Source organism: Canis lupus, chromosome 5 (genome assembly GCF_011100685.1).
Source record: "Canis lupus familiaris isolate Mischka breed German Shepherd chromosome 5, alternate assembly UU_Cfam_GSD_1.0, whole genome shotgun sequence".
Lineage (NCBI taxonomy): Eukaryota > Metazoa > Chordata > Mammalia > Carnivora > Canidae > Canis > Canis lupus.
Window position 1 is genome coordinate 60,306,379 of NC_049226.1, and position 23,417 is coordinate 60,329,795.

Here is a 23,417-nt window from a genome sequence, read left to right on the forward strand (position 1 = left end):
AGTGCCGTGGAAGAGTATGTGGGTTCAGAGGCCACCCAGACCTGAGCTCACAGGCCCCGTCCTAGCTGCCTGGTGCTGGAGGCCACTGGCCCTTCCCTGGAAATGGGGCTCGATAACCCTGCCCCTCGGGCTTCTCCACACGGCCAGAGACCAGAACCGAGCATGGCTACACCTGCCCCAATCCCAGATGTCCTATTCAGAAGCCCCCAGCCTACCCCAGTTTTAAAAGATCCTCAAGGGGGACACCTGGGTGGCTCAGCAGTTGAGTGTGTGCCTTTGGCTCAGGGAGTGATCCCAGGGCCCTGGGATCAAGTTCCACATCAGTCTCCCTGCAGGGAGCCTGCTTCTCCCTCTGCCTATGTCTCTGTCCCTCTGTGTATCTCTCATGAATAAATAAATAAAATCTTTTAAAAAAAAAAAAAAAAAGAAGATCCTCAAGGGACTGGAAGAGGAGACTTCCCAGAACAAGGTAAAGGAACAGGGTTATTTCAACTGAGTGGGAGAGGCAAGAAGGCGATGTGATCACCATCTCAGGCACGGAGGATGAAGACTGCCACCCTCCCTGTCCCCTGAACGGAGCCAGGCACTGCTCTGGGGCAGACGCCACCCCAAGTTCCTTTCCTTGGTGGGCTCTCCATGCCTCTGCAAGCCGCCGGGCCACTCTGATCCGATGGCGTCCTTTGTGAGGCCCCTGCCAGCCAGCCGTGGAGTCTCACCTCCCGTGGCTGAAGGCCCCACGACAATGTGCCCCATCAGGAACTCAGCATGAGCCCAGGCGGCCTCTGGGATGCTGTGGCTGCCTCCCAGTCCCGCCCACCCTCCAGACCTCCCAGGTTTGGGCTCACAGACTCACGCGTAAACGGCGACAAAGAAGTCTCTGCTCTCTGGGCTTGGACCGCTGGCCACCTTCAGGAACACGTCCCGAGGCTCCCTGGGGCCCTGGCGGACATGGGCGCCCTGAGAACACCACCTGCCTCCCCCCCAAGCCCCTGGCAGGTGAAAGCGGGCAGGAACTGGCTCCCTCCCTCCCAACAGGTGTTGCATTTTCAGTATTAGGCAGAATTCGTTTTTTTCTTCACTGCAAAAAAGAAAATCATTAACTTCTTGATTTCATATTGAGTTCAATAATTATATTCTGCAGGAGATTTTATCCAGTTTCCTAACCAGTCATAACATAATTATTGCCTTTATTCTTTACACAATGGCAATTAATAAGTGGCTTAATTACCACTCACTTTATTCACTTTGCTTCATGCCTTTTTTCTTTTTTTCATTTGAATTCAGGTAATCCAAGAACTGATCTGCCAGCAGAAAAGATGAAAACTCATGCATAAAGCTCCCACAAGGATGTCAAAATAGCCCCTTAGCACCTTAGAAAGACACCACTTAACTCAAAAGCCGCCGTGAAGAGGCCTCAGGAGGCCAGGGGCTCAGATGACCAGGCACTGACTGGGAGACGCTCGGCAGAACTTACCACATTCTGGGTCTCGCAGATGACGTTGGGGTCGCTACATCGGACATAGACTGGGGGCTCCTCACCAGGTCTTCCCACGGGAGCACCTGCTGCAGGGAATATCATAGCAAACGTCTTCTGGACAGGCCCGGGCCACATGATGTTGCTGGCCCATCACAGGTACCCCACAGACACCAGAAGACAGCAATGCCACCCTTCCTACTGTCCCGCCCACGTGGGCACTGGCACTCCCGCCCTAAGCCACACCCGCAGGCACTTATCCGAAGAGAGTGACCAAAAGTAAAGAGCGGGGGGGGCTATGGTGCAGGGCGCCAGACACGGGGACGCTGCTGCACTCTAAAGCACCAGACCAGAAGCAGACAAGTGACGCGGCAGCAGAAGGCGCGAGCGCACTCCAGGCACAGCCCTCGGGGCCGTGGGCTTTAGGAAGTGGGATTAGCCAGCCAAGGGCATACCCTCGCATCTCAGAGGACGCGAAAAGGTCACCATTTCAAACCATAAGGGCGGGTGGCAGACTTTACAGATGGGTCACAGGTTGGGATAAGAGCATCACAGGAGAATGTGATGATGCCACTTGTCACCCTGAGGGAAAAACCTTTAGCCATCTGTGGAACCTGCAAAATGCCAGCCGCAGGGACAGATGGGACCTGCCTGGAAGCGTGTGCCAGGGAGGCAGGCGGATGGCCTTCTTCAGGAAGGTGAGCTCTGGGTGGTAGAAGCGGAAAACCTGGTCCACCACATGGGGCTGGGTCTCCACGGTTAGGCAAAGCACGGCGATGGGCTTACCGCCACTCCCCCGGAACAAGACCTGCCAGGAGAGCAGAGGTTGCCAGCATCAGGGCTGGCACGTGGGCTCATGAAGAGCTGCCTGCACCAAGCCAGCATCCACAGGGCCCAGTCCCCCCACCCCCCGCACCGTGACGTGGGAAGCACAGGTGTTGTCAGAAATGGTGGGCTGAATCTGCAGCAGCAGGTCCCCACAGAGGGGATGGCACCCAGCACAGGGACTGCATGTGGACATGTTCCCGTGACACACATGCCTCAAATGTGTCAGCGCTCAATTTGACAGCCCCAATGTCAAATACTCCTTCAGCCACCGACCCATCTCCCAACATGCCTGCCATGTGCATGCTGGGAAGCTGCCCAGAGGGTCTGATGTTAACCTCTCCAAGTCCTCATGGGTGGTAGTGGAGCACAAGCTCTTTAATTCTGAACCTAAACAAGAAAGGCTAGAGATACAAACTTCCTTTCTAAAAAAAAAAAAAAAAAGTTACTGGGACACCTGAGTGGCTCAGTCAGTTAAGCATCCAACTCTTGGTTTCAACTCAGGGTCATGAGATGGAGCCCCACGGCGGGCTCTGCACTCAGCAAGGAGTCTGCTTGAGATTCTCTCTGCCCCTGCAGCCCTCCCAAGTGCATGCACATGCATGCTCTCTCTCTCCTCCGCCCCTTTCTCTCTCTCTCTCTCTCAAAAATAAAAAATCCTTTTAAAAGAAAAAAGAAAGAGAGAAAGGGAAAGAACGGGTATCTCCCTCTGGCCCTGAGCCCTCCAGGCCCTGCATGAGGCCAGGCATGCAGCCTGACACCCAAGGCAACCTTCCCACAGCAACAGAACCCGGTCTGCAAACCTTCCACACGGGTAAGACGTTCTTCTGCTCTGGTACGTTTTATTGTGAAACCTTTCAGATGTACATATGTAAAAAGCTCTATGTATAAGAGCATGTTTAAGTCATAAATCATAACAGGACAGCCAGCAGGAGCCCAAATCCCCACTTGGGATGAACCCACCATCCACACTGTTGAGCTCTGGGTGCCCCACCAGCCCCCCACCAAGGAAGCCACCCTTCAAGATTCTGTGGGCCTGGTCCCATCTTTTCTTGGCTGTCTTCCCACCTTTGGATTTCACGCAAGGTCACACTTCACCTGAAAGGTCTTCCCCCATCACATGTGCTCCCTTGGCTGGGAGAGAAGCTCCCACAAACACACCCACCACCCCATCATCTGTGCCTTGACACTGGCCACATTTGCACCGCTAGTCTGAGACTTCGGGTCTAACAGGAGCACGTGTGTGTTCAGCTGCTATGCCCACTGCAGACCAGGCTTCTGCCCCACCCCACCCACCTGCTCTCATGGCTGGGCACCCCCTCAGTCCACATGTCTGCTCCCCCTGGCCACTCCTGGAAGTGCAGGGAAGAGCCAGGCTTGGGAGGACAAGGACTCTCTGGTCAGCCTCACCCAGTGACCCGCCCCGGTCCAGCAGTCCCTCCCAAGTGGGGCTTGGGTCCTGGGGCTTATTTCCCACACTACAGACCCAGCACCAACAGGTGACACCCTCCTTCAGATGGAGTCTTGGGCTCAACCGAGTCCTCTAGCACAAGAAGGGGCAGACAGCCACTTCCTGACATTTCCACCACCTTAAAAGCTTGGGAGTGCTGGTTTTACCCTTCCAGTGACCTGGTTAGCACGTTAGCAGTTAACCTAGGTATCAGTGTCAGAGAGCGGGCAGGTCTAGCGTCCAATGCCTGTCACAGGAGAAGCAGCAAACCTGAAACCACGTGTTCATAATGAGACTCCAAAAACATGACCTCCTCTGGAGGTTGCTAGGGTATAGTTTATTATCTTGAAAACTGATAAATAAAATCAAAGAATACAACATTGTGATGCCTGGGTGGCTCCGCAGTTGAGCATCTGCCTTTCACTCAGGTCGTGATCCCAGTCCCAGGATCAAGTTCCACATCGGGCTCCTTGCATCTCCCTCTGCCTATGTCTCTGCCTCTCTCTGTGTCTCTCATGAATAAATAAAATCTTAAAAAAAAAAAAAAAAGAATCCAACATCTATCCTGACTTTCTGATATAACATATATTTCAGGGCAACCAAACTGCTGGTGGGGAAATTCTCATTCATTGCCAAATCACAGCTAACAAGTACAGAAAGAATGAAAATAGTTGAATGTCCCCATTTCCCAGGGTGAAAATGAGCACAGGCAATGAACCCGAGGTAGACCACAAACACGGGGAGCCAGGGTCAGTGGACCCCAACTCACACACACCAAACATGAGAAGTGAGCAGTGGGGACACCAGGAGATTCAGAAGGCCTGCTGCTGACCAGGGCAGGGACAGCGGCATGTACTAGGCTGAAAGTCCTCATCGGCCAGGGACACATCCTGGGGTCATTATGGGTGAACTCATGAGCTCTCTGGGGTTTGCCTTCAGACTCCAGATCCATATATGGCAAATGTACCAGGCTCTCAGATTCCACTGATAGCCCTACATAGAGAGCGGACCTACTCCTTGACCAAGGCAAAGCTGTGCCTCTACAGTAAGTGAAATACAGCAGGTTCCACTAGAGATGGGGCCGTGGGCACAAGCTGACACCACCGTGATGTGGGAACACAGGCCTGCAATTGGGAACCGTTTCTTATCTGGGACCCACTAATAAAACCCATTCTCAGGGGGCAGGGACAAGGCAAAGTCTTGTTGCTTTTGTTTTTACTTTCAAACTACTTCACAAAGGCATTTGTCTACCCAAAAAAGAGCTTCAGAAATTCCTAAAAACAAGTGTCCTAAGCTCTCCCTCAGGATATCCTAAAGGCAGGCTGCAGGTGTGTGTGCAAACATGCCCTCCCTCCCAGGCAGTAATGAAGGTTTCCAGAAGTAACTGCACGCCACTCCCACTGGTGCTATGGGATGTGGGATGTGGTGGACGGGGTCAGAGGGCTAGTCTAGCCCCCTGTGTGGTGGCCACGTGCTGGGACAGCTGTCCTCCCAGGGCCATGGGGCAGGCACGCAGACCACCAAAGGCTACAAGGCGGCCAGTGGCTGGGGATAGGCTTCCATGCAGGACACCCACCCAGAGGCCATACCAACATCGCCTGAAGCAGTCACTGCCCTATCAGGACATGAAAAGTCCACCCTGGTAGGAGGTGCAATAAAGGACAGAGGGTCAGGTCCTAGGGGCCTGAGGAACAACAGAAGGCAGGAATGCTTCACCGGGTCTGCTCAGAGGACACCTGGCTCTCAGGCAAAACCCCAGGAGTGTCTGGGATCAGAGATCTCCTACCCCTTACCTTGGCATGCTTAGTGGGCATTGCACTGGATTTCTGGGGCAATCCGGTATCCGTGTCCTTCTCAGATCCGAGCTCAGCAGAGGGCTGTGAGAAACCAATCGGTCATGAGATGGGAGTCCGAGGGTGATGGCCACTACCTGCAGGACATCTCTTTGTAGGAACAGCTGCCACCAGGGCAGAGGGCTCCCGTGCGCCGTCTCATGGGTTCTCACTGGGTGGCTGTCTGGGTGACCACTGTCATGAACCAGACTCACAGCCCCAAAGAGGGAACAGGGGTGGCCATGAACTATGAAGGCTCACTGGACATGTAACTGGCTCTGCCTGAAGTCAAAGACCTGACGTCTTCACTGTCTTTACGATCTCTTATCCCAAAAGTGCATCTAAAGAGCCTGTTGAGGATTCTGTGTGTCTCTGAGAGCTCCTCAAGCCCATTTAAGTGACAACCATCCTACAGAACTGACTCCAAAAGCTCAGGATGAAATGCATGCCCTGCACCCTTACCCACCCATCCCACCAGTCACACGGGCATGTACCACTCACACCCATCACTGGAAACCTCCACGCCTGCATTTCCAGCAGAGGAGCAAATGCTACAGAAGACGTGGGCACACAGCATTAACTAGTGAACACAAAATGCAGCAAAGTTTCAACCCATCATCTCTTCTAACGTAAGGGAGAGGTCCTATACCCAGAGCACTCAGAGGAGACAGTCCAGCCTTTCCTGAAGCCCAATGCATAGGGGCTGGGAGAGCAGGTGACCTGCTGAAGGCTAACGGGTCTGAGCAGCACAGGGGGACACATGGAAATGCCCCACTATTATTTAGCCAAATGGGATTTGCCCACGTGCCTGACAAGTCCATCTGGCATTGGAAGAATGGCCTCCCCACCTGCGCCAGGGCCAGTTGCCCTACAGAGAAGGTCTGGTATTTGAAGGGGATGTGAGCGGTCTCTCGTGGGCGCAGGAAGATCTGCGGGGCAAGGCTGCCCCGCAGATGGAACATGTCCTCCTCCACCGGCGTGTGCAGCTTGGCCGCGTCTTTGAAGTATCTCCACTCCTGACTGTCCTGGATGATGCTAGATAGCAGGGGAGACACAGCACTCCCAGTGAGTCCTCCGCCCGCCCACTCAGAGCTGGCACCTAGGACCAGGGGTGAAAGCCAGGACCAGTGGGACCCCTTCAGGGATGAGAGCAGCCCGGCTTTCAGGGAGAACCTGTAGACACCCCCAGGGACCCTGTCGGGGCTGCCACTCAAGCCTACCTGAGCTCAGGATTGTCCACCTCAATGGTCACTGTGTGCTGTGTGTTGTGGGGGTTCCTAAGGGCAAACTCGAAGAACTCGGCAGTGCCCAGTGTGACGTGGATTGTGTGCATCGTGGTGATGGCCAGGCTCAGCGCACTGGTGATGCTCTCTGCCTTCGTACGCTCCCGATAGGCAGCAATGACCTGCAGGTCACGTGCGTGCTGTGCGCGGATATTCTGCTGAATCTGTGGGACACAAATGCCAAACCAGGCCACCATCATGGGGCTGGCTCTCCTTCTCAAGGGCTGTTTGGCCACCTCCCCCACTCCCATGCTGAATACCAAATTTCTTCTGGAATCACCACCTCCTCCTTCCCCAGACACCCGGGTTGGATGGGACTGGCCCATCCTCAGGTCCAGAGGACAGTAAACGGGTCTACACGGCACTCCTGGCTCCAATCAGCCCTGCAGTGGTCTTCCCTGTAGAAGGTGGCATCTGCCCTGCAGGCTCCCAAGAGACTACAACCACCCATGAGGCCACCTCTTCCCATGCCTCAAGGCTGGCATCAGCATGATGGGGAATTAGAAGCAAAGGTTTCTAACAAAAGGGGGGGAAATGACCTCAAAGCTACTAAGACTAGTTATGTGCTCATTGGCCAGGTCCCCAGTGTGGCGCCGGGAGCCCCGTCTGTGAGCAGGCGCCTGTGTAACCTGAGCCAGGCCACGGTCCAGACAGCTGGCACGCTGCCTTAGGGGGCTCAGCCACAGCTCAGCCTGCGGTCCTTCATCCACCTCCTTCCTCCATGCCCTGATTCACTGGGCTTGGCCAACACAAAGTGTTCTAGAGGCTGGAGACTGGCTTAGGTTTCCTGTGTGACTTACACTGAAAGGTGAGGTCCTTGGAGGCTGCCCTGATCTAGGACCTAGGAGGGGATGCCCCGTGCTGGGGAATGAGCCAGGCCCCGTGCTAAGACCCTCTGAACCCTGAGGAGGCCCAGACATCAGCAGGCAGAGGATGTCTGAATGTCTCTGGACTTCAACTCAAGAAGTAAGGATCCAATATGGTTTCTGACTTAAATCACTTTGGATATTGACTTCCAACATCCAAAACTTTGGCCTTCCCCTAGCAAGAGAGTTGAGGCCAAGTCTTTAATTTCTCCCTGGGGATTTGAAAACGGGATGGTATTTGTGCTTATATTTGAGGCCTCCCCACACAGACAGAGATGATTAGAGCTTCTTGATGGAGTGCGGGTCACTCCCAGTTTACCATGGACCAGGTGGTGAACAGCCTCAGGGAGAGTCAACATGATCCTGGGGGTTGTGAAGGGGAGACTCCTTGCCTGTCCTGTGTCCTGCCACACCACAGAGGAGGCTGTCGGGAAGCCTGGCACCCCACAGGACATGGGGTGACTTCTCCGATATGAACCAGCCAGACATAGCCCTCCCTCTCTCAACCCTTCCTTTTGGGATCCACCTGCCTGGAACACCGGGTGTTTGCACTGCTCCTCACCAGTGGTGGGGTTAGTGGGAAGGATCCTGCCTGTGGAGGCGGCCCACAGCCATATGGTGTCACCCAGGCAGCTTGGGTCTGGCATTTGCTCTAGACTCAGTGTGATAAGCACCTCGACAGATAGGAGCCAAGTCTCCAAGATCTGCTTTACCCATCACTAGAGTCATCAGTGACAGAGGTGACACTTGGGTCTCTCCGCCATGCTTCTAATTTCTCAATCAATTCAAAAGGCAGGCAGGCAAAGGGTGAGACACTTATTGGAATCCTCAGGTCCCAACAGGCAGCAGAGCCCAGTGACCAAAGCAGTGAGACTGCTGAGCCTTCTGCTGGGATTCCTGGAAATAAAGCTCTGTCTTCTGTGGCACCTGGCATGGAATGGTGTGAAGCGGGGTTAGTGCTACTATAAGAGACAACCTGGGGGCTGCAGGGAGTGGGCAAGTGGCAGAGGTAGGGGCATGACCCCAGGGGCCTGAAGCAGGGCCCCAGGCCTGCCTGCTCAGTACCAGGCTCGGAGTGCTAGGGCACCTGCTCCAACATGGAATGGCTGGTCCAGAGCCCAGGCCCAGGCCCTGGGGACCCCGTGGCTGCACAGACCTGAGTGCATGGGGCTTTGTCACTGCAACCTCAGAGGACCCCCCTCCCCGCCGGACAGGGAGATGTCCTACAAGCCTTCTCCCAAAGCTGGGTGGGGGGTCAGGGTCCACAGAGAAGGTGCCCAGCACACAGTCTCCCTATGGGTGGGGCTCTGCTGGCATAGGGGCTGACGCTGACCACAGCAGAAGGTGGGACCTGCCATCATCCCGAGTGCCAGACACAGAAAGCCTAGCCACCCTCATGAGAACACTGAGACTGCTGCAAACATATGTCGAGCCCAACTCTGCTCCACCACTTCCCCAAGAAGCCCCCAGATCATCACCACCCCTCGAGCTGTTCCTGACTGCTGGGGGAGTGAGCCACGCACAGCGCTCTTCTCTGTCTTCCAATGAGCAGCCCCCAGGGCCCGAGACCACCAGACTGCACCAGCATGTCAGGGGCCAAGGACCAGCCAGAGGCTGAGCACCACTTCCAGCTCCCGGAGGGCCAACTGACCGCGTAAATTCCCAAACTCTCCTGAAGGCTGAGAGAGCTCTAGGTGCGGAGAAACCACCATCTCCTCCATAAAAACAAGTCACTTTCACCTTAAATTCTCCAGGCCGCTGACCCAGAATATCATGAGAATTTAGTGGAACATTTCCTTGTATTTAGAAATCCAATTACTTCCCAATTCACTGCTGTCATCAGAATGAGGGCTGCGAGCTGCAGAATCTCTACCAGGACACATCAACAGGAGGAAGCCCACCAAGGTAAGAATCGTCAGGACACCAGCACCAAACTCATCAAGGACTGGCAGGGTGCTGGGCCCACCACCCTCCAAGGCGGGGTTGCTGGGGAGCCCGGGGGTGGGGGTGGGGGCAGCATTACCTAGGGGTCTCTGGGGCCACTAGCCCCAGGGGCCTCACCCTCAGCAGCTGCCTGGCTCTCTTTGAGGAGCACCTGACAGCAGGAAGCCTCCCCAGCTGCTGTGAGCACGAAGGGCCGAGCAGGTTTTGCCTCTATTCAGATATCTGCCTGCCCTAATGTAAAGTGTGATCCTCACCCGTGTGGCTTCTTGATTCCATAAAACCATCAGGTACAACCACCCTCTCCTCCCACATCTAAGCTGTAAATATGGTAGGGTCTTCTTTAGTTTTTTAGCCAAAAATGGGAATTTTTCCAGTCAGAATGGTTACTTGATTTGCACTGATAATTCATGATACGGAAGGCATTCACAGCACTGACCCCAAACCTGGGGGACCCTCAGAATCCCCTGCTGAGCTTTCTTAATAGCCCAGGTAAAGACCCAGGTGCAGCAAACTGGACACAGAATTCCCTGGGGTAGAGCCAAGAATCGGCTTTTGTAAAAACTCTCCAGACTTGAAAACGTTGCTTGGGGGATGCCTGGGTGGCTCAGTGGTTGAGCACCTGCCTTCAGCTCAGGGAGTAATCCTGGAGTCCCAGGATCAAGTCCCACATTAGGCTCCCTGCATGGAGCCTGCTTCTCTCTCTGCCTATGTCTCTGCCCGCCCCCCCCCCCCCCCCCCCCCGGTCTCATGAATACATAATCTTTAAAAAAAAAAAGGAAAACCTCCCTTGGTGGCTGAGAGGGTCCGTTTCCCATACATTCCACAAGTAGGATTTGGGAGAGAGAGAGCGAGCCACAGGGGAAGAGAAGAGAGAGCACAGGCTGCTTTCATTCACAATGACTGTGGCTCTGCACGGGGACACCCGGGGGCAGAGGGGAGGCGGATGGAGCCCTCACCAACATGCTGGCCCCCCAGCAGCTGAGCTCTCCTCTGGACTCTTGAAGGCGCACGGACCTCATCCGCTCCAGCTTGCGCCTGCGGACGGCATCCCCCTCACGGCAAGCACCTTGGGGCCCCTTGCTCCCATGTTGCATGTGGGTGAACAGCATGGCGGCCAGCTCACGGTCCACGTCAGCCAGCTTCTGTGCTTGGACAACATTTTTTACTGCTAGAAGGTTCAAAGAGAGAACAAGAGGTTAAGGCAGAGTCTACATTCTTTAAACAGACCTGGCAACAAGCTTCCAGCCACCTCACCCAAGGAGGGAGCTCAGCAGGCAACCTGCCCTTTCCTGCACCTTCTAAGATGCTGATAAAGATGGTAATCCTATAACCTGGTCTATACAGTGTCCCCCCCCTTTACCAGCCTTTCAAATAAAAGGATTCTGATCCTTAGAGACAAATTCATACACCATTGGATAACTTTCCAGAGGAAAAAAAAAAGTCAGTGTTCTAGAAGCTGATGCTTTCTGGATTCCCAAGGGCCTTGCCACCCTGACCCAGGACCACTAGCCCTGTCACCCTCACCCAGGACCACCGACCGTGCTCACAAAAGCCCCCACCAGCGAGAGCCTCCTGATACAGGCACCACTGAGCAATCAGGCCCACGGCCCCACCAGGGCCTCAGACGCACTCGTGTGCTCAGGTCAGGAGTCAGGGGCTCTGATGAGCTGCTCACTTGGCCTGAAGCCCCCTGAGCAGCTCAGGGGGGTGGGGTCCAGACTAGGCCTGGCTCCCAAGCTCATGCCCCTGTCTCTGCCACCAGCTGCCTCTAGACAGCCTGGCCCCCCGGCACTGACTCCTCTGGGAGACTATGCTCAAATCCTGGACACACACAAAAGCCATGTGGGCAAACAGAAGCTGAAGCAGGCCAGACACCAGCAGGCAGAGGAGCTGCATTTTCTTCAGGTGATGAAGCCACACGCGGCACATGGCCATGTCACAAGCTGACACACGAGATTCACAGACCACCACTCAAGCCAGTGCAGGCAGGCAGAAGGTGCACCCCAACTTAGCACTGGCCCTTCCTGACCCTGAGGTACCAGCAGTGCCTACAGGAAATGGGTTGCCGTCCTGAATCTGCCAAGGGGTTGCACATGGTCACCGCATCTCCAGCCTCCTACTGAAGGCTCCATGTGGTGGTAAAGCAGTCCTTCCCCCGGGCTCGCCCACCTCGTCCTCTGTCACATGGAACAACAAGTGCTATTTCCATGTTCCTCACCACCATTTTAAAGCTGTTCAACTGCTTTTCAGATACCATGAGTCAGTTTAGACAAGTAAAATGCCACCCCAAAAAGACTGTTTTCACGTCTCAGGTGCAAGCATGCTGAGTGGGCAACCCCGCCTAGGTTGGGTTTGAGAGGCCCGGGGGAAGGGGCCAGGGCAGGAGACAAGCAAGGCTAGGGGTAAGCCAAGGAGCTCACATGTCAGATTGCATCACTCTGCTCCAACAAAATCAGAAATGAAATCTCCACACTGCTCAGAGCCTGGAAGCACTTTCTAAAACTCTGTACAACTTCCTACTTGCCAAGCCTGCCCTGTGGGGGAAGACAGGCTCTCTGATGGAGCACCCCAGCCTCTGTCTTTGACCAAACAGGGAGAGAGGAACCAATGACTCCAGAGACTCAATTCTCTCAACAAACCCTCACAGGTTACAGCACCCTGCATTTCGGGCAGAGCCCCTGACCTGCTGGGCCCTGAGGCCGTGGCTTTCACAAATACTCCCTGCCTGTTCTTGGGACAGCCAGGGATGGATGGGCCCTGGCCCCAAAGTGGGAAATCCAGATTCTCACCCAAGTTCACCTCCCTCTGCCACACAATTAGGCAAGTCACCTGACCGTCTCTGCCTTGGTTTCCTTAACACTAAACAGGAGAACAGACTCTCAGCCTGCCGGGATCATGGACCTTAGGCCCGTCTGAGCATCTGAGCCTCCAGGGCCATCTCCCAGAAGAACATTTGAGTACCCACAAAGTCTGGGCTGGAGTTTCAGAGAACTCTCGTGGGGTCCTGGAGGCCTCGCGGCTCTCACCAGCCACGTCCAGGGGCCTCCCCTCCCTGGGCACAGGTTCAAGGACAACAGTATCCGAGGACCATCAACACAGGAAGCTCGAGGTAGCTGCAGATCCACATGAGATGGCCTGCAACATGGTGACACTACCCAAAAGACCCAAAGGGCACACCCCACTTTGCATCCTACCTACAACTACTTTGGGTCATTTAATGGGATGTAAATCTTTGGATGCCCCCTGCTGTGAAATTCTCCAAGCCCAGGCCTTTATCTCTCAGGCTCCGTGACTGGTTTACTCCTCCTCACCCCAACATAGGGACTTCAAATCGGTTTTTAAAAACCAGTGTTTGTTCATCCTAACCTTTTCTTCATTTTTTGCTCCCCTGCAGATGGGCAGCTAACCAAAAACCGATCCCCTCGAAGGATTATTGTCAGCCCAGACAGCTTCCACAGAGCCCGCTCTAGAGTGTCCCGGGTATGACACACATGCTTAACCCACCCAGCCCAAGGGGCCACTGAGGCAGGGCGCTGAGCTGGACACAACAGCCCCCACTCCCGCCCCCAGATCACACGTGTACCTGCATGCACACAGACACACACGCAGCCTTCCACCTCTTACTCCACCCCACCCCCATGTCAATCACAGCTACACATGGCCCACCTACCCCAACCCGCTCCCCACTCACATCTCGGACCCCCGCGCGAGATGAGACTGCCTCCCTCGAAGTGTCTGGCTCCATCATTCGAAATGACCCGTGACCTGGAAGGTGGCAATGAGCTGGAATCTCTCACTCTCTGCTCACACACATGACCTAAATTAAAAACATCCCAGTATAAGGTATTAACACCAAAAAGAAGTGTGATGGGACACATCCATGTCCCCTGGAGGGAGTTCTGGGTTTCCAAGGGCCTGTCCATACCCCCTGGCCTGCTAACACCCCAAAACTGCACTCTGGTTCTGAGTCTGCTTGGCAGTTGAGAGGTGACGGGCAGGCGGGTCCTCTCGTACATGGGCAGTGGTGTCTGCTTTCCCACGGGGGTTAAGGCTGCAGGTACTCAGGACACTTTTTCACACACACTCAGTTCCTGGTCTCTGGAGCAGCCTAGCAGCCCTGCGACGTGGGGCAGCTCACACATTCCCACGCCAGCCTTTCCAATGTCACCCTGCTCATGGAAGGCCCTTGGGCATGTCCGCAAATGTCTGACTTTAAACATACTTGAAGGTAAAAGAGCCTCTGCAAGCTAGAATCTTCAGGAGCTGTTTTCACACAGAAGCCTTGGAGAGAAGCATGCAGCCTAGAGGGCCAAGCACAAGTCCAGAGGCAGAGCACACAGCACACCTGCCCCGGCTGAACGGGAAGCAGTGTCCCACTAACCAGCCAACATGTGCAAGGCTCAGGGGATAAGAACTGTTTGCCTGAAGAAATGCCTCTCCTAGGAGGACAGAATCATACCCTCAGGACCCGTGACCTCTCTCTGTGGACATGACTCCCAAGAGCACAGCTGAAGTCAGATTCCAAAATGAACCCAAGTTCCAAACACAAATGCTCATGCTGTGGGCTTCCATGATTCCAGCAGGATGGTGGTGATCTTTCTGGGAGCTATTAGAACAGGTACCCCTTCCCCTGGGTGCTCGTCTCCCGCCTCTCTGCGTCTCCTCCCACCTGGCCTCCACTCTGCCCTGCTCAGCTTCATCCGCCTCTGCCTCTGTCCTGTGGGACAGTCTGGGTGCAAGAGCAAGCCCCCCATCACAGCCGTGGGCTGGTCCTCAGCAGTGGTGACCAAGGTGACATTTTCATATCCAGCTGCCTAGCAGAAATGTCTTCCTCCCGACTGGTTCTGAGCTGAGCTGGGGAAGGGAATGCCTATGCTGCCAGGGAGGTCTCTGCCCTGCTGCCAATGGGGGCCGCCCCTGCAGACCCCAGGGAATGGCAGCTGGAGCCCCCCAAGACATGGGTGTGACAGCTGACCGTCCCTTGGCATTGTGGAAAATGCTGGATTCAAAAATGAGAGACTGACACCACCTCTGGCCAAACCAAGAAGTGATTTACTTGGCATGGCTTAAAGCCTGGCCACAAACAGGTGAGCAGAGTCCTCCCCTAGGGACTTCCATTCTCATCATTTTCAAACTCCCTTGGTCATCTTGAGCGTTTTCTGAGCATCTCAAATCAGGCTGGCCTTCCCCCAGCCTTCCTGCAACAAGAGCCACTCCTGGTTATCTGCCCTTCTGCCTGCTAAATGGTGTTCACAGCTCAGCCAGTAGCCCTGGCAAGCGCCAGAGCATCAGCTGTCATCCACGCTCCCCGTCAGGAAGACCACTGTCGAGGGCCTTCCCTGACACAGCACCACACTCCGGGAATGGGGAAGCATGGAGCCCAAGCACCCACCCACCACAGGCAGAGAAGTCGGCTCCAAAGCCCAGGTTCGCCATGAGACTCCAGATGGCAGGCCTGTCTCCTCTGTAGCAGGTTCCTTACCTGCCTGGCCACTGTGGCCAGTGACCATCCTACCTGGGGTCTCTGCCTAGGGTAACCTCGGTGCCAGCCTGGTCTCTTGCTCTTCTGCCCCTACCTGGACGTCGGCTCTATATGTACAGCATACACTTGGACCTGCAGGCCCAGACTTCCGGGCAGACACCCTGTCGGCCACTCCCACCCCTCCCTCTAGCCCTGTGTCTTGAGAACAAGCTTCTTGAGCCCAGATGTTCTCAGCCTCTGCTCTGTTGAGAAGCACGGAACACTTCTCCACAGGGGTCTGCCCGCCACCCACCCACAGCTGCTTCTCTGCTCTTCCCCTCCAGATGCAGGGGCTGCAGTGTCTTCTGCCAAACATGGTCATCTCAGCATCACAAGGTAATAAAGCTCGTCCCCAAGAGTCGAGCCTGGTGTTAACACCCCTTCACTGGGATCAGCTGCTCACACCTCGGGGCCTGCTTTGTCACCTGAAGCCCAAGAGGAGCAGAATTCAAGGCAAGACAGGCTCTCATACTTGCTCATCCACCCATTCATGAACCTCTCATCACCAGGCCAGGTCACTGTGGCTGCTGCTGGGTGAGCATCACAGCAGGAACCAGGATGTCCCTGAGAAAGCCCCCAGGTCCCTAGGGGGACAGACAAGCCAGTAGGTGGACAGGCAGGGACAGAGAGCCTGGCTAAGTGGGCAGGAGACAGCCAGCTAGTGCCAGGGCCCAAGTCCCAGCACTGACACTACTTGCTCTGGTCCTACCCTGATTTCCAGGTGAGAGGGGAACAAAGCACCATCTGGCCCCAGCTGCACTCAGTTCCTGCCATGAGCTCAGAGACAGTCCCTGCTCCTGGCTCTCAGCTGCTTCTTCCCAGTGAGGGCAAACAGGGCCTGCAAGCTCTCCATCCCACCCTGAGGACCGGCTCCATCTGTCACCTGGCAGGGGGCACATACCACCTCCACTCACTGTTGGGGACAGCGGATTCATGCCACACCTGTGGGAACCTGGGGACCCTCCGTAGCCTTCCCTGAAGCACAGGCAGGGAGGCATTCACCATGTCAAGCTGAAATGCACGCAGCCTACCCTTAGCAGGCAACAGCTCTAGGGGGAGGGACAGGAACCAGGGAAATGGCTGCAGATCCGGATCTGGTGCAGACGGGTGCACTGCCAGGGCACACAACCGGGGTGCATGGCCGGCATTGTCAGAGCCCAGGCTCTCAGGACTCACGGCTGTCATCGCAGCATGTGGGACCAGCAGGACCATGTAGTCCCCTCCAGACAGACAAGGGCCATCCCTGAGTGTCACAGTTTCCTCTAACAGTATTTGCACTCAGAGCGTGGGTTCGTGTGGAAGGCTGCACAATAAGCTAGATCAGGGCAACATACACCTGCTTACTCTGGGCCTGGATGTGGTGAAGGTGCTCACTTCTTCAGGGCACCATCTGCAATCTCAAGTTGCTGTGGGCTTTCTTACCCTTCCATGACACCGGGGTTAAGCTGGGGACCCACACATTTGCTGTGGGAGCGGAGACTCCCTCCAGATGAGCAGGGTTCCTGACTCAGCTGTGCAGCTACCTTCATTCCACGGTGGCAGCAGAGCACATCACCCCGTCTGACCCCAAACCCAGGCTCCCTGTCCACACCACCCAGCTCTCCTTCAACCCTGAGAATATGGTGCCAGGGGTCAGGGCAGCCCCTTGCTCCCCTGAGGAGCCCTGGAAGGGCTGCAGATACAAGTGACAATAGCTCCCCGATGAACCACAGCCACACCGGGATCCCGGGGACAGAAAAGCACCAGAGACACTGCAGTCTTGTCTGCAGGGACCATCGCGGAACCTAGAAGCCACCAGGCACAAGCACCCCGCCGCCCCCTTCCTATGGCAGATTCATGGGAGATCTGGGCTCAGAGAGGGCACCTCGTTCTGCAGCCTCACACTTGACAGCATACACTGGGAGTGCAGAGCCATGGAGCGCCGTCCAAGGCAAGGCCACGCCAGGCCCATGATGCTGTCCTGACCCTGCTTCTGTCCCCTGAAGCTCACACAGCCTCATCCAATATGCAGGCCTGCACCTGCTGCTTGGTTCTAAACACCCAGTTTTAAAAAAGAAATACAAGACACAATGCCATTTTTTGTTTTTTGTATTTTTTTTCAAAAAATGCAAAATTTACAGAGGAAACCAGACCATGGCTGTATGGACAGTGAGCTGCTCGCGCTCGTCCTTTGTCAATCCCCCTCCGCTTTGGCGCCTCTGGGCGGGTGTCTCTGACTCTCCCCCGTGCGCTATCGCTCCCTTGCAGGCAAAGTATGGAAATGACAATTTAAGATAACGTATAATAGAGCTAATCTTTCTTCTGAAGATAAGATTTAAAGCGCGGAGTCACTGCACATTTGTGGGCTGTGAATAAATATAAAAATAACCAATGCAATCTCAGAAGCAGAACGCTTCTTGCAGCTCCCTCACTCATAGGAGCTTCTGAATGATGTCTGCTTCTCACATACAGTTCCTTTTTTTCTCCAGAACCTAATTGAGTTTTGCTGTTTCCATATTGTCTGTTTTCAAGGCGGCCTCGGATCTTACAATTGTCAACAAGCAGGCAGAAACCTCCAGCCTAACTTAACGAGTATGCACGCCTCCTGCTGCTGCGGCCGCCCCAGCCTGCCCGCCTCCAAGCTGCCCGCACGAGTGCATGTGGCCCATGGGGCTCCAGGCTTTAAAGCCAGCCTGGGCTTTGAGGAATGGAAAATTCCCCCATAAACCATGAGAGGTTTGAGTCTCATCTAGACAGACATGGCTCCAGAAACCTCAAATGGCTTGGTTTCGTCCTGCTTTCCATTTCACCCCAAAAAACCTCAATCCTTCCATAGTCTCCTCAAGAGAGACTGAGTGGGCTTGTCCCCTGGCCCCACAGGGGCTCACTCCAGGCCCCTACCCAGTGGGAAGCACAGGAAGACATCTCAGGCCCCATATCCCCTGTCGATCAGGACCTCCGTGGAGCCCCCAGAATGGCCAGCCAACTCCACTGTAGCCACAGCCAGCCCCATACCCTGCCCCAGGCATGTGAACAACAGCGCACAGGGCTGCACTCAGTGTCTGAAGAGTGACCCTCAGACATCATTATATGTATGGTCAGAGTATAGGCTCTAAAGAAGTGTGTTTCTCTGTTCCCTTATGCCCAAGCTGCATCAAAGTTGAGAAACATTTTGCTTTCCTGTCCTATGATGAAGTAGGCTCATAATCTAGATGAAAATCTCTCCTGGAACCAGTCATTTTATCTGAGGATTTTCATAGAGATGTCACATAGACAACACCAAGAAACAAAATGTGGACAAGACTGAGATGACTAATGATTCCAAGTCCTGATCAGAAACCAAGAACACCAAACAACTAGTGCCAAGACAGGCTCAGGGGTCAAGGACAGATCTAGTGGTCAAAGACAGGTCCAGTAGTCAAGGACAGATGCTCAGTGGTCAAGGACAGGTGCTCATGGTCAAGGACAGATGCTCAGTGGTCAAGGGCAGGCCAAGTAGTGAAGGACAGATGTTCAGTGGCCAAGGACAGATGCCATATGATCAAGGACAGATGCTCAGTAGTCAAATAGTAAGAGTTTTTCTGAATTCCGGTTGATCATATGATGCCCACAATAGGACCACTGCCCTGAGGGAGCTCATGCACCAACTGGGAAAATGAGGGGCCACCCAGGAGACAGCATAAGACCAGGTAAAGCTGCCAGGGACTCTTACCCACGTTGGCCAACGTCAGGTGCAGCCAGCCCTTTACCACTGTGTAGACACCGATGGGCTTGACACAGCCAAATCTGGTCACATCTCCACTCACCACCACATCCTGTTCATATTCAGTCGCCACGACCTCAAGCTCATGCAGGACCTGCACAGCCGGCCGGCCTTGGCGGAGGAGATGCTGCAGAGAAAAAGGCACCAGTCAGAGGGTAGCCGAGGTAGAGCCCATCTTCTACTGAAAATCTACACTCTTGATATTGGGTCTTTCCCACAAATTCTTCAATTAAGTGCACCCCAATTCACCCACTGAGAAAATATCATGGATGCACAAACAGGCCTGGCAGCCACCCTCCTGGAACCCCTTCTATGGGGAGAACAATGGGAAACGAGCAATAGGAGGAGGCTGGGAATGCTGAGCAGACCCCATCTCCCAGTCAGTGAGAGCTTCAAGAAGGAGGTATGAACCAGGCCGGGGATGCTAAGGGCACACTAGGCCCAGGGTACAGAGCAGACCCCCCACACCCGGGGCCAGGAGCATCAGGCTTCAGCATGGCTGAAAGACAGGTGAGGCCTGGTTGTGGAGGTCCACATAAGGCCCAGGTTGGTCAGAGCCGGCAAGAGCAGATCCAGGACAGGCCTCCTAAACCCAGTGCTTTCTGCTAATCCAGTTCACCCCTCAGTGCCCTGCCTGAGCCTAAGTCATAGTGAGGCCTGCAATGGCCTCTTCCTGGGAGGCCTTGGGAAAATCACCTGACCTTTCAACTAGTGCTTCCCACTCACAAATGGGCATGTGGAGGTCAGACAAGCATCCCAACTTCTGGAATTCTTGCACTTCTACTACAGCAAACATGCCCAGCTCTGGGAGTGGAAGTGCCCCAAATGACCCCTCTGTAGTGGCTCTGGCAGCTTCTGGTTGCTTCAGGAGGATGAGGACCTGGCCGGACTCCCCAGCCACCCACCCGCCTACTCTGCGTGCCGAACCTCCCACACAGGCACACCTCTGACTCAGAACCACACTTCTGATGAGTTCTCATCTGGGGAGGGCAGAGAGTGACGGTAATAAGCACAAGCTTCCAAGTCAGAACTGGGCTAAAAGGCTGGGTCTGCTGTGGTCCGCGTGACCGTGGGCCTGTCTCTCAGCAGCACATGAAGACAGTGCAGTACAACTGGGCTGAGGACACCGTCCACGAAGTTCAAGAGCAATCAGATGCCGTGGCAACTGTCACTATTGTCCTAACAACACCCTTGTAGCCTTGGGAATGAGCTGAAGATTGGGCAAAATGTACGTCCAGATGTTCACTGCAACATTGCTCATGGGGAAAAAAAAATCACTCAGTGCCCAGCAACGAGAGCAAGTGAGACGAGTCCTAGTGTATCCATACCTTCCAGAAAATGTGCCTACCCAAGGCACACAGCTAGTTCAGCACCTGGAGTTAACAGGCGGTTCTCTCTTCTTACCTCATCTCCCATCTCTTCTATATAAATTATTAAGGTAAAGACCTTATTTTTAAAAAGTAAAATTTAATTTTAGTTTATCCAAGTTAAGTGTCAATAATCACAACAGCATTTGTTTCAGGGGCTCTTTGTGGAGGACAATCTAGAGTAACGTCATCTCCAGGGACACAGGGACACCGGGCTCCGCAAGGGATGAGGCAGGAGCCACAGCGGGTCCCAAGGTAACATGGGCTCCTCTCTGCCCCTGCAGTGCCCTTCCTCCCCCCACTCCTACCTCCCTCTTCCCTCCACTCCCACTTCCCCCACTCCCTCCTCCCTCTATCCCTCCCCATCCCTCCTCCCCCATTCCTTCCTCCCTTCACTCCCTCCATCCACCTTCCCTCCTCTCTCCATCCCTCCTCCCTCTATCCCTCCACTCCCTCCCCTCATTCCATCCTCCCTCCATTCACCCTCCCTCTTCCCTCCATCTCTCCTCCATCCATCCCTCCTCCTCCATCTATCTCTCATCCCTCCTCCCCCACTCCCTCCTCCTTCCATCCCTCCTCTGTTTATCCCTCCACTCCCTCCTCCCGTTTTTCCTCCCTCCATCCCTCCTTCCTCTATCCTTCCTCTCCCTCCTCCCTCTTTTCTCTCCTCCCTCACTCCCTCCTCCCTCCATTCCTCACCCTTCCCCCCACCCCCATCCCCTCAATGCTCCTTCCATTTGCTCATTCCCAGCTACACAGCACCATGCCCACTGTGGGGGTCATGACTGCACTGAAGATGAAGAGCAGTCCCATTCCTACCCTCTAGAACTTTCACCAGCCAGCATCAGAGACAGACAAGCAATGGCCACGATGACCCCCTGGAGTTGCACGGTGACCCAGAAAGGCCCAAGGGACCAGGGTGAGGAATGAGAACATCAGCCAATATCTACTGGGTGCTCACCACGGGGGACCCCTGCCCTCACTCCTCCTGCTCCCCTGGGGGCATCACTCCTGAGGGGTAGACACTGAATCGGGTGGAGGAGGGATGGTACAATCCAGGTTAGCCCTCAGAGGGAAGAGGGGAAGCTGTGTCCTCTCCCACCTCCGTCCCACAGCCGGGACATCGCGTCCCCAGTCCCTAGCCCAGGAGCTGCGGTGTAATTACACTGACCCTCTGGGTAGAAGCCCCAGGAAGAATCTTAAATTAACATATGGATTTAGGTTTTAGTGTAGGAGGAAGATGGAAAGCACAATTAGAGAAAGAATTAGATTCTAATTACAATTAGAAAAGCAGAGTTGAAGTAACAGATAGCAGGCACCAGGTGATCTCTGCACACCCAATCGATGACTCATCCTACCCTCTGTGGGCCAGGCCCCTGCTCTCACTGGTGGGGGGCAGAGGCAGAAGGGGACTGCACCTGTGGTCAGTCTGTAGGAGGAGCTGATGACTGAGGAATAATCTCGCATTACACAGCTGAGACTCTGGGAAAATCTTTTCCTTTGGGGAAGGACGGACTTTATGAACAAAGACATCAGATGACAGCCCACACTGGACGAGAACCAGCAACTGAGCAGACCCCTCCCCCCCCCAGGAGGGACACCCCACCCTAACCAGCCCGCTGCAGAGCACTGCCACCTTCATCTGGACGGCCGCAGATCCCACGAGCAGCAAGGAGTCTCCATCCCAGATGTCGATCTGGAGGGTCTGAGCAGCCATGTAGTGGGTGAACCAGCGCTGTTCTCCGGGTTTCAGGAACCCAGGTTCCACCAGGTACTTGAGTTGAAAGCCAGGTGTCCCTGTTCAGAGAGGCCCCGAATGAGCCCAAAAGTGATTTGAGTCATTATCATCTTCACATTTTGAAGAGACTCCTGCTGTGGTCACAATCACTAATTTCTGCTTCCGTCATAACTACAGTTTAATAAACACATTAATCAAAAATATCATAAAACATCCACATTTACAAAATACAGAGTCGTATGCAGAAGTCTACATTTCTTTCCAATACATACAATGAACTCCTCCCAGAATACCCCAGGGAAGAATCTTGTGAAACAGTCTATCCTGAATGGGGACAGATATCCTGACGGGGCTGCCCAGGGAGGTCATTATTCTGTGTGCAGGGTTTAAGGGGAAACATGGTCTGCCGTCAAAAGTGGGACAGCACACATGAGCGCACGCGCACACACATGGAGCTCAGGCTAAGGTCAGGCTGAGCTGCCCTCACACAGCACCCCCCAGCGGCCACTACCAGGTCATCTCTGAGACAGCTTCTCCAGGTGGCATCACCCTCGATTCTAAACTGACAAAAACACCACTAAAATCATTAGTTAAACATTTCCCCCTTCCCATCAATAACCTATTTTCAGGGGCACCTGGGTGCCTCAGCGGTTGAGCATCTGTCTTTGGCTCAGGTCATGATACCGGGGTCCCAGGATAGAGTCCCACATTGGGCTCCCTGCATGGAGCCTGCTTTTTCCTCTGCCTATGTCTCTGCCTCTCTCTGTGTGTCTCTCATGAATAAATAAATAAATAAAATCTTAAAAAAAAAATATTTTCAGAGCCTCTGACGAGTAGAATACTACCATGTTTACTCAGCATTGGGAAGCGCGACCCAAGTCAGTCTCTGCCTCTAGCCACCTCAGCCCCTGGGGAGCGGGGTGGGGGTGGGGGGCACACAGTCATGAACGTCCCCTCTCCTCTCAAGACTAGAACAGTGCTTCTAGTTGAAGGAGGGAAGCGGGTTGGGATGGGACACAGCACCACTGAGGGCCTCGCATGGGCCTACGGGACTAAGCCAGGACCAGTTGCCATAGGCCTGGCTCCGACCACAGTGAGAATTCACAGGGACACCTCATTAAGGGAGCCCAGCAATAAGGAATCAGGAAAAAGGCTCAGAGAGGGGGTGGTAATGACATCATGCAGCGGCAGGCCAGTCCTTAGTATCACATATCCAGTGACCAGACAAAAGTCACAGGGCCAATGGAGGCCAAGGACACCTACCACCCTTGCCCCAGTGCCACCCACCAGCTGAGACCTAAAGTGGCCTGTGACAACTGGTCATTCTCAGGACACCGCCTAAATAATGGGAGCCAAGGCTGGCTCCTTAGATGCA

The 23,417-nt window shown here is 54.5% G+C and overlaps 1 protein-coding gene across 1 annotated transcript in view; it reads right to left on the minus strand.

Annotated features, from left to right (window-relative positions):
* NPHP4 (nephrocystin 4) overlaps positions 1 to 23,417 on the minus strand; it is a 115,767-nt gene that overhangs the window by 2,720 nt on the left and 89,630 nt on the right. The window contains 10 exon segments of the mRNA NM_001135788.1: positions 854 to 939; positions 1,475 to 1,560; positions 2,126 to 2,282; positions 5,543 to 5,626; positions 6,430 to 6,616; positions 6,802 to 7,028; positions 10,631 to 10,842; positions 13,366 to 13,491; positions 18,887 to 19,064; positions 21,941 to 22,101. Of these exon segments, the coding sequence (NP_001129260.1) occupies positions 854 to 939; positions 1,475 to 1,560; positions 2,126 to 2,282; positions 5,543 to 5,626; positions 6,430 to 6,616; positions 6,802 to 7,028; positions 10,631 to 10,842; positions 13,366 to 13,491; positions 18,887 to 19,064; positions 21,941 to 22,101 (1,504 nt within the window).